General features: G+C 47.4%; 1 protein-coding gene across 1 annotated transcript in view; it reads right to left on the bottom strand.

The window, feature by feature from the left end:
• Positions 1-17,271, bottom strand: part of St8sia5 (ST8 alpha-N-acetyl-neuraminide alpha-2,8-sialyltransferase 5) — a 70,862-nt gene that overhangs the window by 41,812 nt on the left and 11,779 nt on the right. The window contains exon 2 of the mRNA XM_059246610.1: positions 6,795-6,902. Coding sequence (XP_059102593.1) covers positions 6,795-6,902 — 108 coding nt within the window. The remainder of the gene's footprint in view (positions 1-6,794; positions 6,903-17,271) is intronic.

The following is a 17,271-nucleotide window of genomic DNA, read 5'->3' as shown; positions in this document are numbered from 1 at the left end:
TGAAGGAAGAGGGTTCACTCAGGCTTTTCTTCCATTTTAAGGAGACACAACCCAAATTTGGGGTGCTACCTCTCCAAGACAATGCCCTGGACAAAGGGCGAAGCTAGGATCAGACCCTGCCAGGAACATCCATGCAGGGGGCCTCAGCAATGTGTGCATGAGGCAGAGCAAGCTCTGGTGACCTTACCTGTGTGAGGCTTTTTAACCTTGGAGCCCTTGGCCTGCTTCTGAGCAGGTGACTGACAGCCTTTCTGTCAACTGAACAGTTGAATTAATGCCCCTAGTTTACAGGAACAGAAATCGAGGCACAGAAAGTTCATGAAAGTGAACTCATGAGTGTAGAGGTCTCATAAGTCTAGGAGACTCTACTGAGATTCAGTTATGGTCCCCAAATCTCAGAGGCTGAAAACCCATAAAGCAATCCCACTGAAGGAGCCACCTGGCACAGCCCCCACTTCTACCAACAGCCTCCTCTGCCTGAAGCCTGATACTGTCAGGCTGTGGGAGGTCTACATCAGGTACGTGGGATGAAAGGGGGAAGACACCATATTTGCTTTGCTTGTGTGTTTCCCCAGCACCCAGCCAAGCACATTCTGCCAAACCCAGCTCTCCAAATTTTTCTCATTTGGATGGAGCCCAAGAGCTCTTTCTCTTTTTTGTGCCCCCTTTGCTTTTCTAAATAAGTGAAAATTCACCAGAAAGGTTCACACCAAGCCAGCCTGCACCTCAAGCTACTTCATGGGTCGGGCGTATCTTACAGCAGGCAGAAATGAAGGGCAGTCGTGGGAGCCAGGCTATCAGGAGGACTGCTGATCAATGCACGGCCTCCTCACTGCTATGCCTGAAGTTCCACTGAGGAAGCAGGATTATTTTGAAATGCAGACACCCGCCCTCAGGTGCAGACGGAGACAAGCATTTTCCATAAAAATCAGGAAAATGCTAAACTCAGAGGTCAAGGAGTCATGAAAAAAAAAACCTTCTGAATAATGGGGAGGACAGAAGACAAAAGTAGGAAGGATGGGGAGGGAGTGAATGAGCCAAAAGAGTATTGTGGCAGAAGCCAACAACACAACTTCCCCAAGGAAACATGGAGACAGGCGGTCTACTTAAGTCCTTTGCATTTTGGCCCAGCAGTCAAGGGCAGAAATAGATGGTATGGATGGATGTAAGTGGCGCTCCCTATCATGAGTGATCTGCCCACAATCCTGTTACACCTCCCACCAGAGCTGGGGCTCCAGTGTTAGCTCTACCCAGGCTGGCTGCCCCTCCACCACTTGCCGCCCAGAGGTGACTCAGTCTCCTCACCTGTGACATGGGATAGTAATAGTATCCAATGCAAAGGTTTGAGGGTGAGAACTGCTGGCAGTGATTCCCAGATGTGTTCAGCAAATGCTTGGCATACAACCACACCCTGGTGATGGCAGGCTATAGGCAGGGTCCTCCAGGCCCAAGCCAAGTCTTACCTACTGCGGAAGTCCCTCTGACTCTCACACTAAGCTCCATTGCACTTACCATCTGCATCTCACAGTTTAGTGCCTAATTATGCATTGTCTCGGAACAACTGGGGAAGAAGTCACATAACAAAGTACAGAACTGAATTCAGTCAGGTTCCTTCCAGCCCTGAAATATGAGAGTTCCACTGCCACGCTCCACAGGACTTAATAGACACACACATGGCTGATCTCACCTGCTGTGGGATGGTCTGTGTGTCAAGTGTGTTGCTGATTGGTCAATAAATAAGTCACTGATTGGCCAGTGGCCAGGCAGGAAGTATAGGCGGGACAAGGAGGAGAATAAAGCTGGGAAGTGGAAGGCTGAGAGAGAGACACTGCCAGCCGCCACGATGAGAAACAGCATGTGAAGATGCCGGTAAGCCACAAGCCACGTGGCAAGGTATAGATTTATAGAAATGGATTAATTTAAGCTGTAAGAACAGTTAGCAAGAAGCCTGCCACGGCCATACAGTTTGTAACCAATATAAGTCTCTGTGTTTACTTGGTCGGGTCTGAGCAGCTGTGGGACTGGCAGGTGAGAGAGATTTTTCCTGACTGTGGGCCAAGCAGGAAAACTCTAGCAATACTCACCCTTGGCTCCTGACCCTCAGTCAGTTCTCTCAGACCTTTGACTTCACCTCTCTTGTCTGCTATGCTGGAGACCCTCCTCCATTTTCCAGCCTAGAAGCTAGTAAGCCATGGAGAGCAGTGTCTAGCCACAGGCAGCTTGGTGGTGGCAGTTGGACCAGCCTGGCTTTAGACCTCGGGTTGTTTTTCTTGGGTCACCTCTCATTTCCTCCTCTGGCCAAGGTTGGGGTGGAAGCCAGGAGGCACCAATGAGGTCAAGGTTGCACCTGGAGCTCAAGGGCCCAGAGGGTCCCAAGATGCATGCATACGTGCCAGCCCACATCTCCATGGTGAGAAGCTCTTTAGGATTTGGGGTGTCTGAGAAAGCTCAAAAGCATATACGTGCACTTTCCAAAAAGTCCATGTGTGCGACGGTAGAAACTGCTTCCAGGGCAGGCGTATCTTACAAAAGGCAGAATTAAATGGAAGTCAGGTGAGCTGGGCTATCAGAGAGACCAAAGGAGGAGATGGTAGAGGAGGAGTGGGGGAGGAGGGCGGGACTGGCAGGCAGACAAGTAGAGCAGAGTACAGCCACATGACTGAGTGAAGCCCTTGTGCCATAGCTCTAGGCTAGGCTGTCAGCCATGGGTGATGGACAGCTCCTGGAGTGGGGGAGGGGGTTTTCTCCTGCCTTAGCTGCCACGGCACCGTATGACTTGGGGGTATCTTCACCTGAGATGGCATAAGGAAGTGGATGCAATGTTGCCCACCCTGTAGACAAAGTGGGCAACCACCAAAGAGACAGCTACCTCCCCAGAGAAGCCGCTAATCAGACAGACAGGTTGGACCAGAGGAGCCAAGGCATCCTGGCCCAAAAAGGCAAGAACTCTGCCTTACCTCCCAGAATTGCCTTATCCGCTGCCAGGCATAGGGATATTGGGGAGGGTTTCTCAGTCAGTTACCACAGGTATATGTAGCCCACCTTCACTGACTCTTCTCTGCTTTTTACACACCCCTCCCCAACTTTCAGTCTCCCCTTTTCTATCCAGGATCCCAGAATCCTCAAGTCACTCATCCATCTGCTCTTCTCAAGAGAGAATCTTGGATCGTTCCAACCTTTCTAAAGACAGCATCAGGAGACGACAAGGGTGACTCCAGAAGCCAGATCTGGAAACAGAGAAACTGGAGTTTGCTTTCTTACCAGTAGCCTCTATTTCCCACTCAGCTCAGCCTCTCATGCTGTCCCCGTGTATTGAGTATCTGCTACAGCAGGTGCCACTGTGTGCTGAGACAGTAAGAGGGCTCACAACCACTGCCTAGCTGAGGAGACAGAAATGTGAACTCGTACTCTGAACACAGGAACTGTCCTCAAAGACTCTCCTAAACACTCACTTAACATTTGTTGGTTAACAACTACTCCATTCTTCTGCTCATTAAAGCTGTTCCACTAAGGATGCTTACTGGGAAAAACTTCATAGACTTGACTCGAATTCCATGAAGCTGTACGCCAATGTATATTGTATAACACAGTTTTCAGCTCAGCCCGAGTTCTGGTATGTGTCTACCAGATCTGACCAGCCAGGATTTTCTTGAAGGTTCTGTTTGGAGTTTTTCAGGCTGGATCCTTCTCCTCGTGGTTCCTGCTTGAACAGAGACTAGAAATCATTTGCTGGTGTACTCCTCCTCATCCTCTGGTTATATTTGGTGTCTCCTGACTTCCTTTCCAACCCTGTTAATAATAAAATACTAACAGGCTGCATCACACTTCCATATACCACATACAACTATAGGGAGTAAAATATGGCAAGCACTGAATTATTCAGTAGGTGAATAATACCACAAAGATATTCTATATCCCAGATATAAAGTTGTTAGCTGAGATGACGTATATGACGTCTGTCCTTGTTAAGTTCTCCCTGGGGACTGCTGCAGGAGCTGCCCAGCCCATCTTAAAGAAGGCACAAGCTGCTCTTTCATCCAGGTGAAAAATCTCCGATGTGTGGCCTTTTCCGATTATGTTAATTGTGCCTCCCACACATGAGAACCACACACGCTGCACAAAGTCTTTCACACATGGGGCCAGCAGTGAGGCAGCTGCTGTGCACAGGCCAGATGTCACAGCTAGCTCCTTCTGATTCCTGCCCTCCTGGTTAGCAGACACCGTCGCTCCGACCCTCACAAAGAAGCAGCTGTGGGATTTAGTTCAAGTCATTTTGTGTCCATACTTGTCACCAGTTTTCCATCAGCAAAATCAACACCTGACACACACACACACACACACACACACACACACACACACAAATGTGTGGTAAGAAATTCAAAAGCAGGACCACTACTGTGTGAGCAGAGGCCTCTGGCTAAAGGAAACTCTGCTAGTAACCATGTGTGGCTCACAGCTATTCTTTAAACCAGCTCTCTGGAGAGGCAGGCCTTACAAATGGCCTCAGCTTGGCATTGCATCTTGTGTTAAAGAAAATTCAAGTGGTATGGCCGGCTTATGCTTTCTAAATAAACTCTCTTTTTAGGAAAAGAAGAAAGTTGAGACTTGAAATTGGAATTATTCCAGAAAATTTTGGGGTATGTGGTCAAGGCACTGATTCTGTGACCAAGGGGATTCTTGGTCAAATGGCAGCACTCCAGAGGGACCTCGGGTGAGGGGGTAATGTTTGCTGGATGAAAAGCCTCTGAATTCCAAAAGGAAACAGACTCTAGCCGTGTCTCCACGCCTGAGGAGTCCCAGATGGTGGGGAAGGGAGGCTCTGATTATAAAGTGGAAGAGAGAAGAATAAGAAAAAGGGAGATGAGAAAGGGAAGGAGAAAGGAATGTGGGCTGAGAAAGGAGACAGGAAACAAGAGAAAGGCAGGAGACTTCATATGAGGAGGGGGGAGAGGAGGGGAGGGAGGGAGCGGGGAGGAGGAGGGGAGCAGTACTGAGGACAGGGAAAGAGAAGATGCTGGCAGTTGGGAAGTGTAGGGACAGGTCTCATACTTTGGTTCACAGCTTTGGAAAAGTAAAGACATGGTGACAGTGTCAGAAACCAAGTGGGCAGATGTTCTGAGGTAGGCAGGGGGGTCTGGGTAGGGTAGCATGCTACACACCATGGTCAGGCCTCAAGGGTCTGATGCTGGCCTCTTGGGACCACAGCTCTTCCTGTGTAAGCACAGAAGGAGGCATGGGCCCCTGGGATGCCATGGTATGGTAAGCGGTTAATCTTTGGTTGTTAAGTATGGTATTTTGATGAGTCCTTTGAGATTTTCATACACGGCGTATAATGTATTCGATCATATTCACTCTTTGTTCCTCCCAAGTCTTCTTCCTACCCAGCGCCATCTCACTTCCCGCCCTTTTAAAAATTTATCTCCCACTGGGTCTAAGGAGTGTTGCCATGTATGCATGGGCATGAACCACCCACTGGAAAGTAGTAGACCGGTGGGGACCCCTCTCCTGAGGAAAACTGACACTCTCTCTCAGAGAAGTCATCGACTGCCAATAGCTGCTCCGCTAGAGGTGGGGCTCATGAGCCTTCTCCTCTCCATGTTGGGATGTTGACTGGCTTGACCATGTGCAGGTTTTTCTTGTGCAGGTAACCACAGCTGCTGTGAGCTCATGTGTACAGCAGTCCTGTAATGTCACAGAGACACCGTTTCATCCTGGTCTTCTGTGACCTCTGACTCTTAGAATCCTTCCACCCCTGTCTTCTTTAATGGTCGCTGAGGGGTGAGTGTGTGATAGCCCATCTGTGGCTAAGCACTCCGCAGACACTTCTTCTCTGCACTCTGAAGAGTTGTGAGTTTCTGCACTGACCACCATTCACTGCACAGAGAAGTTCTCCAGAGAGAGCTGAGAGCCGCCCTGCTCTATGGATATATACCTTGTTAGATTCAATGGTTAAGGTCAAGATTAACTCCAAAGAAAGCTCAGGCCTTTTTCTCGGGGAAGAAGATCTAACAGTTAGTTCATACTTAGAAACTGAAAAAAAAAAAATCAGAGTACAAAACAGCTTAATCATCCCCTGGAAACTGTTATGTGGCGGGTTCCTGCCATACACAGCTCCAAACACAGAAAACATCCAATCTCATCCACACAATTCCTCCTTGCAAAGGATGTGTTCACCTAAGAATATTCCACTTTTATGCATTCAACAAACATTGTAGCACTCCTCCCATGTAGGCAGAAGGCCCCTCAGTTACTGACTTTTGCTTTAAATGTTACAACAGATCAAGAGGAAATGAACAGGAGAAGATGAAATGAATGTCACAGCACTGTGCTGTCTTGAAAGAAGTGACTCTGTCCCAACCCTGGGAAACCTCTATATCCAGGCAGTGAACTTGAAGCATCAGGGAACCCCTGCTCAATACCCACTCCCTGATGCTGCCACGCCCTCGTCCACATACAAGCAGTTGCCAACTCAAGTCTGAAACCTCTGCTGTATAGACACAGCTCTGTTTCCCACCTACGATTGGGGGCTGACGCTCAGAGCTCCCATCCTACCCGACCCAGAAGACAAGACCAGTGTCTCCACAGTGTTGGGGGGAGGTCCTATCCATCATCCCTCATATCCATTCACCCCTCAAGTAAAGGGCACAGGAGGACCTCAAATACAAAGAGCTGTGGAAAAGAAGACCGAGGCGCTCCTCCCCTGAGGCAGCTCTAGGGACAGGCCATGGGGTAAGGATGGCAGAGCGTCCTCCAGGTGGGCTCCCCCTTCCCCCGCCAATCACCGGGGTCTGTACCTGGATCTGAAGTCACTGATGCTCTGCTCTGTTGAGCTGTCGCTGTCATTAAAGAGCCCAGTCCAATTGGCCTGCTGGTCGCCCCTCTGCCAACCAAACTGGAAGCCTCTGGCAAGAAAATGAGGCAATCGATATACACACTTACATGTTAGGTTAGGCCCGTCTAAGGGCTACATTCTGTCGTTATAACCACGTGACACAATTCCTTGATTATACACCAGGAGGACGAGATGGTGATAATTCCAACCACGGAGATAATGGTGGCAAGCCGTGGCCCTCTGTGTCATCTTTACTCCCCTGCATCCTTCCCTCACTCCATCGTCTCTAGAGCAAAGCACACAGTTTACAGGCAGGGAAACTGAGGCTTACTGAGACTAAAGTCACAGGGCTCTTCTGCCTCCTCTCTGTGCCCTCCCTCAATTCCTGTTTCTAGAGACTTAACTGAAAAGAATTCCATCATCAGTCCTGTGCCAGACATAACTTCAAAGACTTTAATCCACCATACAAGGATCCCACTTCTGGTTTAAGAGGGTGGACTTTACACATTTGTATCCACTCCCTCCCAAACCTGAGGATGGCGGCAGCAAAGCAATGAGCTAGAACATGAACATGGAGAGGAGGAAAGAGAAGGGACCAGAAACCATACTGGAAGACAGCAAGCAGATGGGCAACTGACTCGGGCCAGAGAGAACAGCATCCTGATAGGCTTCAAGAAGTGGATCCATTCTCAGGACGTAACTCCAGAAGGATCAGGAATGCAGAGGGCCAGGGCATACAGGTGGGCATGCAGGATGGTGCCCAAAGCTGGAAGACTGGGTTAAGTTCATAGAAGGAGCAGTTAAGTACCCTCCCCTACATGTGTGTACACACAAACCCTCACATACCCGGTCCCCTTCCCACATACCCCACAGACAGCAGTAGACCTGCTCCTCAGGAAGCTGGCTCGTGGAGGGGTACTGTGACCAAAGCTGCCAGTGCCCAAGAACCTGCCCTGGTGCTCTAGAATCCTCGTGGAGCACTGCCGAATCCGAACCTCTGGTGTGGTGAGGAGTGTGGGTCTCATGAGGGGAAACTGATCAGCTTCAAACATGGCTAGGAAGAAAAGGGGGCGCCCTCTTAGGTACCTTGGGGCAAGCTTCCTCCAGCTAGTACTGGGAACCCCTGGGGCTGGAGAACCCTCTGTTGTGGGACTGTCCTGTGCGGCAGAGGGTGTTGAATGATGTCCCCAAGTCTGTCAGCTGCATTTGGCCACCAACTCTCCTGTTATGATTGTCAAATGGCTCCTGGGAGTAGAAATCACCCATACTGGAATGACTGCTATACAATAATGCATAGAATTTCCAAAACCCTCTAGTAACTGCCTGGCCCTTACATATGAGGAAACTAGTGACCACTTCTGGTGAAGAAAGTTTGAACTTCAAAGTCAGAATAGAACTAAGAAGGAAGGAAAAAGGGAACTCCAGGCACGGGGAAGAGGAGAGAGATGGAAAAAAAACTGGGGAAACTAGTTAATAAAAGTATTCATAAGTAGCCTCTTAGCTAAGGAATGAGGACAGCAGACAGTTTTTGGAGCTGTTCCATTCACACCCCTCCAATTGCCTGATGCCCTCAGTCAATTCTCTGCACTTCTTCTGGTCTCTGTCCCCAAATTTCAAATGAATAAACAGTCTAGGATGTCTCTGGAGTCCTTGAGTGAAAGTGTCATGGAGACAAGCCATCTGCTCTTGTTACCAGTCAGCTGGCTGAGGTCATGTTTGCTCTTCTCTGAATCACCGGAGACAAAGAATAGCATTTCAGAATTGGGAGGCCTGGGCCATTGAGCCCCAAAGGCTTAGGAGCCTGGGATGACAGATTCAGATGCTTGTAGCTCTTAAGCCCCGAGACTAGAGGCTTGTGGTTCCAGATCGTAGCAGACAGCGGCTTACAGTTCTCGGTGCTCCAGTTGCTTGCTGATCTGGGCTGTGACAAGCAGCATCTAAGCACATGGCAAGTAGCATCTGTTGGGTTAGCAGCAGCTGCAGTAAAAGCACTCAGCACTTACCTAAGCCATAGTCCCCAAGGGTGCTGGAACCCTTGGTCCTCAACGGCACCTGTTCAGCTCTCAAGCCTTGTGTGTCAAGACCCTTGAGCCTTGGAAGTTCTCTGGAATCTTCCAGTAACTGGAAGCCAGAGTTTGCTATAAAGCCTTCATAGCCATCTGCTTGCTTCTCCATCTTCTCTGTCTCTGAACCTTCCCCATCACTTGATACCTCGGCTCCCTGCAGGAACTGCTCCAGCTCACGCTTAAACTCTTCAGCTGCCTTCTTGCCAAAGCTGCTGCTACAACTGCCATTGTTGCCATAGCCACGGCCACTGCCACCTGCTCCTCATGTTATCAATTCAGCCTGTCCTACCCAGGACAAAGACCACAAGCATGCGAGAAAAGACCACTTAGGAGACGTCTTTTATTGGAACTAATGGTGCAACACAAGGAGGCAGAACAGAGAACGCTGACTCAAAGTACATGGCACAGCCCAGTCATGTTGCCACACTCAGAAGGGGTGAGGCATGCAAACATGGGATTGTATTTTGCACCAGTAACAGCACACCTTCCAGTTTCCCCCAGACCAATCACAATCCTTCCTAAGAACTAGTCACAAGTCATGTATAAGTACAGCTGGTATCTGCCAAGGCCAAGCTTTGCGCTGAGTCACTGGGGGTATACTATTCCTCATTCTACCTGTTGAAGGTAGGGCAGAACTCCCCAGCTGCTAGCTTGGTTATCTAGAGATCACTGAGGCCTGGAATGACCAGAGGGAAGTTTCGCCGGTACTGGTGTAGTCTGGAGTAGTTATAACTGGAACAAGTCTTCCTAAACAGCCGCAGCTGCCAGCCATGGTTGAAAGTGTTGCTTGTAGCAGGAGAGGAGTTTCTTCAAGGTGTCCATAAAGTAGTCAAAGCCACCAGGCTGCCATATGACAACCCAGTCGGTCACCTGGAGAAGAGCTTCTGAGCTGACTGCTCCCTGCTCAAGGTAACAGAGCATAAGGGAAGAGTCCATCAACTGTCAATCAAGGGGGATGAATGACTGGCTTCCCACAATTTTGCTCATTCACAAGGGGGGAAAAATAAAGCACACTCACAATAAAGACCTAGGAAATAAATACTATTTTCAGTATAACAGTGCTGAACACCCAGCTATAAACCCTTAGGAAAAGCTGGGTCGCTTTGATCTGCTTACTCCAGTGCCTACCATCTCCCTCCTTGGGAATCCTGCTCACCTGCCACAAGCATGCTGACCACCCACCTTCTAGCCAATTCTGGTCTGAGTCCTCTTGGGACCCTACTAATGGATAGCTGCATACATGAAGTACTCTATTTATGCTTTGCTGAATGGCTGTTGCTGTGTTCACCCTGTCTAGTCTCCACAACCTGGAAGACAGGCAAATACAGTTCCTGAGGCCAAAGAATGCCCATCTAGCTGCCAGGCTATTTAGAAAAGAGCAGCAGTCCACTGTGGTACAATTCTGCAGCTGTCCATCAATGTGTTTACTGAAGTGAGTATGCTTTGTTCTTTAAGAAATCAGTGAGGTGTCTGTCAGCTTCTGGATGGGGTTTGCTCAGGAGAGGGGCATTTGTTGAGCACTTAGGAGGAACAGGTAGTACACATGCAGAAAGTCTCATTATCTTCAGTTACAGATGAAAAACATGAATCTCAAAGAGATTTAGTCACATGCCCAAGAGCCTGAGGCTAAAAAGTGGGCAAGACCACTGCCTAGGGCCAACTTCAAACACTCTTATTTCTAAAAGCCCTTCCCAAACTATCCATAGGCCAAGAAGACATTTCTACCTGAGATTTTGCCAACTAGCTGGCTGTGCTGGTTAATTTGTCAGCTTGACAGAAGCTAGGGTCACTTGGAAGAGGGAAGCACAGGTGAGGAAATACTTCATTAGAGTGCCCTGGCAGAGAATCCGTGGGGATTTTCTTGAGTAGTGGATTTGATGGGGGAGGGCCCCGACCACTGTGGGTGGTGCTATTTCTAGGCAGGTGGTCTTGGGTTATATCAGAAAGCAGGCTGCGCAAGCCATGGAGAGCAAGTGTCTTAGTTAGGGTTTCTACTGCTGGGATGAAATACCATGACCAGCAAGTTGGGGGTGGGGGTGGGGAAGGGTTTATTTGGCTTATAGTTCCACATTGTTATCCATTACAGAAGGAAGTCAGGACAGGAACTCAAACAAGTCAGGAGCCTGGAGGCAGGAGCTGATGCAGAGGCCATGGAGGAGTGTGGCTTACTGGCTTGCTCCTCATGGTTTGCTCAACCAGCTTTCTAATAGAACCCAGGACCACCAGCCCACAGATGGCACCGCCCCCACCAACCACTAATTAAGAAAATGCCCTACAGCTGGATCTTATGGAGGCATTTTTCTTAGTTGAGGTTCCCTCCTTTCAGATGACTCTAGCTTGTATCAAGTTGACATAAAACTAGCCTGGACAATTGATCCCTTGTCAACTTGACCCACAAACATATCACTGTTAAAGACATAACTTTTCATTTCTTGTTCATCCCTAAGATCACACATTAAAATCAACATCACAATATAAAACATTTTACAAACTTAAAAAGTTCCGTAGTCTCTACAAATTCAAACACTTTAAAATTCAGTCTATTTAAAAATGCAAAGTCTTTTTTAAAACCTAAACTCTATTTAAAAATTCAGTCCCTCGACTGTGGGCTCCTGTAAAATTAAAAAAAAAAAAATAAGTTAAATACTTTCTTGCTTCAAAATGGAAGAACCAGAGCGCAGTCACAATCTGAACAAAGTAAAACCAAACTCCAAAAGTGTAAGTAACTAAACGTCCAATTATCTGGGAGTCACTCATGATCCTCTGGGCTCCTCCAAGGGCCTCGGGTCACTTCTCCAGCTCTGCCCTCTGCAGCACACACAGCTTGTTTTCTGGGCTCTGGCTGGCTCCACTCCAAAACAGCTGCCGTTCTTGGTGGTCGTTCCATGGTAGTGGTATCTCCAAAATGCTGGGGTCTTTGCTGCAACTGGGCTGCACTGTTACCAACAGCTTCTCTTGGGTTCTTTTCCTGGTGCCAAGCCTCGACTACCCCTCCAATCATTGGCCTTCAGTCTCCACTGAAGTTGCATGTGCACCAAAGTGCAAACCTCAGCTGCTTTTCATGATCCCTTCATGACTTCAAAACCAGCAACACCTGTGACTCTTACGCTACAAAGTTCTGCTGCCAGCACAAAGGTACACCTCTGGAACACAGCTTCTGTGTGATGACTCTCAGGAAATACTTCCCAGGGGATTTCACCTCAGTGATGCTGGTCTCTTCCTAATCACCTCTAATTTCTTAGCCCCAGCTGACCAACATCAATTATCCCAAAGGTAACGCAAAGGTTTTACTTTGGTGTTTCTGGTCTCTTGTTTATCACAGTGATTCTTCAGCTCCAGCCAACCTGACACCATACAGTCTTCACATAAAAGGCCTGGTAGAGTCTTTGCTTCCCTCTGAAACTTCACAAGCCCAGGCCTCCATCATCTGCACTGCTCTCAACATCCTTATCTTCCAAGCTCCCATGAAACCTCTCACCAAGCTTTAAACAATGACTTTTCCAGTAAGTTCCAAAGTTCTTCCACAATCCTCCCAAAAACAACATGGTCACGTGTGTCACAGCAATACCCGTTGATCCTGGTACCAATTTCTGTCTTAGTTAGGGTTTCTATTGCTATGATGAAGCACCTTGGCCAAAAGCAAGTTGGGGAGGAAAGGGTTTATTTGGCTTACACTTCAGCATTGTAGTCCGTCACTGAAGGAAGTCAGGACAGGAACTCAAACAAGGAGGAACCTGGAGGCAGGACCTGATATAGAATCCATGGAGGGGTGCTGCTTACTGGCTTGCTTCCCCTGGCTATGTTCGACTTTCTTTCTTGTAGAACCCAGGACTGCCAGCCCAAGGATAGCACCACCCACCATGGGCTGGGTCCTCCCGATCAATCACTAATTAAGAAAATGCCTTACATTTGATCTTATGGAGGCATTTTCTCAATTGAGTTTCCCTCCTTTCAGATGACTCTAGCTTGTGTCAAGTTGACATAAAACTAGCCAGGACAGCAATCTAGCAAGCAATGTTCCTCCGTGGCCTCTGCTTCAGTCCCTGCCTCTGGGTTTCTACTTGAGTTCTTAACCTGACATCTCTCAATGATGGAGTGTGATGTGGAGGTGTAACCCAAATAAACCCTTCCTCCCCCTGTTTCTTTTGGTCATGGTCTTTATTACAGCAGTAAAAAGCTAACTAGGACACTGTTTTACAAGTCGATTTAAATAGTCTGGCAAGAAAAGCTTTCCCACAGACTGCTCAAAAGGTCAGCTAACCACACTGTCACCTTCCCACCCACAAAAGACAGCCTCTCCCATTTGCACAAAGACATACAGTCACTAAGTGCAAGGTCCAAGCAGCAGAGGAGGCACTTGCTATGCTAAATTAAAGGGACAAAAGCCGGCTACCAAAGAGGCTGTGTGTCTCAGTCAGGGTTTCTATTGCTGTGAAGAGAAACCATGACCATGGCAACCCTTATAAAGGAACCCACTTAACTGGGGCTGGCTTACAACGTCCATTATCATCATGACAGGTGGCCTTCAAGCAGATAAGGTGATGGAGAAGAGGCTGAGAGTTCTACGTCTTGATCCTCAGGCAACAGGAAGTGAACTGTGTGCCACATTGAACATTGCTTGAGCATAGGAGACCTCAAAGCCTGCCCCCACAATGACACACTTCCTCCAACAAGGCCATGTCTACTCCAACAAAGCCACACCTCCTAATAAAGCCACTCCCTGTGGGGGCCATTTTCTTTCAAACTACCACAGCGTGGCATGTCCCACTTTTACAAGGTTTTCGACTACAAAGCTCATTATCTTTGTATATGGCACTGAAGTTAATCTTTTAGGCTAATAATATTTTCTGATTTATCTAAAAATTGAATATACTATTTCCAAAGCCAATTGTTACATAATCTAAATTTCATTCCTGAGCTAGGTATAGGAACTGTCTTTATTACTCAATTCAACTGTCATGAGAAAGGTGGGAAAGGTTTACTTAACTGGATAACACAGGTAAGAGAAGTTTCCTTCACTCCTCCTGTAAGTAGCAAACATTTCTGAAGCCTCCACTGTGCTCCAGAAAGGCTAGCCACTGGGGTGACTAACGGAGAGCATGTTCTTGTGCTTGGAACACTTATCTTGAAGGTGAGGTGGTAAAACTAATCCATATGAAAATCTCAAAAGCAGAAAAAAAATACACACAAAGACTAAGCTACCACATACAGAAATTCAAGCACTGGTAGGTTTATGGTGCCCCCTAACTGCCCACAGCTTCTTCTAGATACATGCCTGACAAAATAGTTTGGCTCATGATTTCCCAGTTATGAAATAAGAGACAGATCCATGGAGGCTCAGCTTTCTACTGTTGTGGTAGTTGCTGATGGCAAACACCAGGTTCAGCAAGGACCCCAGTGCATGACCTTCAGATAGGGAATTGAATCCTCTGCTCTCAAAATGATCCCATAGATCATCTGAGGGTGGGGGGAGCTGCCTAGGCTTAGGGTAGCTACCAAAGAAACTTTGGGAAAAGGGAAAAAAAATCACTTCTCAGAGAATTCATAACAGGAAGAATTTCCCACTAGCATTTGATTGCCTCCACTGATAATATCCTTCAAAAACTGTTTGGTGTTATCTTATTTAAAATTTACTAGTGGGTCTGAAAAAAACTTACATGCTGCCCCTTTTCTATTTTGTATACAGCATGGGGTGAACTTTCTCCTCTGCCACACTCCCACTGCCATTCTGTCCTGCCCAGTAAGCCCCTTAGAAAGGACAGCAAGTATTGAGAGGAGAAGTGGACGCAAACCCCCATCCCTAACCCAGAAGCTGTCTCCAGATGATAACCACTTGCAAATGGAAAGAATTGGTTTTCTCCAACAAAGTCTCACTGGGTATACAAATCACTCTGAAGAGCAAGAGCCACACTCAGCAGTAGACGGTCAACACAAAATAAACTCAATGGCATCTTTGGAGGGTCCTTGCCTCATAGCATTTTGTTAGGGTATTATTTTATTTTTTTAATTTTTATTTTATACCTTACAGTTCCTTTGCATATATGTTATGGTTTGCAGTTTTGTGGCTTAATGGGATTCCTGTGTGTGCCAGTGTGTCTCTGCATCTATGTGTTTCTCCTGTGTGTGCCAGTGTGTCTCTGCATCTATGTGTTTCTTTTTCTTTGGCTTTTTCTTCTGTTTGTTTTTTCCTGCTCTGATTTGTTTCTTTTTTTTAAATCTCATTTTATTTTTATTGTATTATTATTATTGAGGTACCACGTTGTTCTCTAAGGAAAGACAGAGTGTGGATCTGGATGGAAGGGAAAACATATCAGAATATAGTGGATGAAAAAAATCTATTTTCAGTAAAGGAAAAATAGAAAGAGAGTGAGAGAGAGTGCTGAACCTGGACTTCAGAAGTTTCCAGAAAGCAAAAGGCAGATCAGCTGAGAACACTGTGGTTCAGGAAGTCCCCCAAAGGTCTCATTCCACATAAGACCTTCAAGGTCTTCACATGACCTTGTGGGTAGAGGGAAGGCACCTCAATAGTGATAAATTTCTGGTTTATCGAGGCTGGTTGTGGTGCCTCGAACCTGGGATCTCAGCACTTGGGAGACTGAAGCAGGAAGATGTTGAGTTTGAAATCTTGTCTCAAAATTAATTAATTAATTAACTAATTCCCACCAGTGGCAAATAAGGTTCAATAATACCTTTAATTAAATAATTTTAAATGATCGACTTCTTTCTCAATAAGCCAAGCTTGTGAAATGAAAGATATAACAGTCTCAGTTATTAATCATCAAATATTTAGCATTGTGCATCACAGGTGACCGAGAGCATATTTTTTACCCATTCATTCTATTTTTGTTACATTATATCACATATATTCTATCATATCATTCTGTACTCATCACAAAGCCATGAGTCTGGGTGCCAAGGTTCAGTAGGAGTCCTGACCCAAGTTCTGAATTCCAGCCAGAGCAGTTGTTCTCAACCTGTGGGTCCTGACCCCTTTGGGGACTCGAATGATCCTTTCACAGGGGCTGCCTAAGACCACCAGAAAACACAGATATTTACATTATGATTCATAAAGGCAGCAAAATTATAGTCATGAAGTAGCAACAAAAATAATTTTGTGGTTGGGGGTCACCACAACATGAGAAACTCTATTAAAGGTTCCCAGCATTAGGAAGGTTGAGAACCACTGAGCTAGAAGGGAGCTGGACACCAAGACAATAAATAACCTGCTGACCAAAGAATGTGAAGGGCATGGTGGGAAACAATAACCAATAGAAAGAGGGACACAGGGCTTGGCGTGTGTGTGTGTGGGGGGGGTGCTCTGTGAGCAGGGACTTCTGGGAAAGAACGCCCTGCAAGGATGGGCAGCAAAGACCTGAAGCATATGGCCTGGGAAGCCAGGGCAGGGTGGCAGCTGGTGAAGCCTCAGTTCATGGAAGTGATGCCACCTGTCTCTGCTCCCTTGAAGCTTTCTCCAGGGAGGTGGCCCAATTTCAGAAAAGTCCCGGCGTTTCTGGGGAATTAATAGTGTAATCAGAAGGCTCCTCTCCATGGCTCTCCTGCCCCTCACTGCTGACTGATGCATGATTTTCTCTCAACACTCCAGAATAACTTTACTAGAAAAACATGGGGTAGGAGTAGGGAGTGGGGGGTACCATTCATTCTCTCATGGTTTGTCCACCTGGCATGATCGATCGTGCTGGCCCCCAACTCTCCCTACTTCCAAAAAGGGAAGGAGGAGATTGGCTAGCTGGTGGCAGAGGAGAGCAGATGAGGACTCTGAGTGGACGAAGAGTGTGGTTCCTTGAGTCCCTCCTGGGGAGCAGCTGGGCCAGGAACAGTCTAAAGCCCTGGTGTTCTGCAGAGCCTTTTGAAGGGTACAAGACCCACAGTGCAGAAGACAGGGAAAAAAGGAGGAATTCCTGGGTGTCATCCAGCCAAAGATGGGTTCAGGGAGGAACACAGAGCAAGCTCCATGCTGGGCTCTCGGACCAGTGCCACAGCAGCCATTGATTGGATTGCATTGGATTAAGGCTGCCTCCAGGCCCAGCACTGTTATTCTCAACGTTTGGCTGGAATTCAGAACTTCTGCTGCACACCCCATTCTCTCCCTGCCCAGCTCCCACGGGACACCTCTAGGTGACACACACACAGTGAACACTTGGGTCATCCAATAATGCCACATCCTTCCCAACCGGTCTTTGTTAACTACCTGCCCAACACTGATTTCAAGGAGGGGCTGCTTACAGGAAGTAACAGTTAGGGTCGGGGAGAAGGATAAAGAGTACATGCCAGTCTTGGGTACATTCACAACAGATAAAATGCCCCGTGAGGCTTCATCTCTTGAAGATGCCAAGCTGAAGACCAAGCCCTTAC

The sequence above is a fragment of the Peromyscus eremicus genome, chromosome 19, assembly GCF_949786415.1.
Source record: "Peromyscus eremicus chromosome 19, PerEre_H2_v1, whole genome shotgun sequence".
NCBI classification, from domain to species: Eukaryota; Metazoa; Chordata; class Mammalia; order Rodentia; family Cricetidae; genus Peromyscus; species Peromyscus eremicus.
The sequence above is the reverse complement of the archived record's forward strand: the minus strand, read 5'-3'. Positions and strand labels throughout refer to the sequence as shown.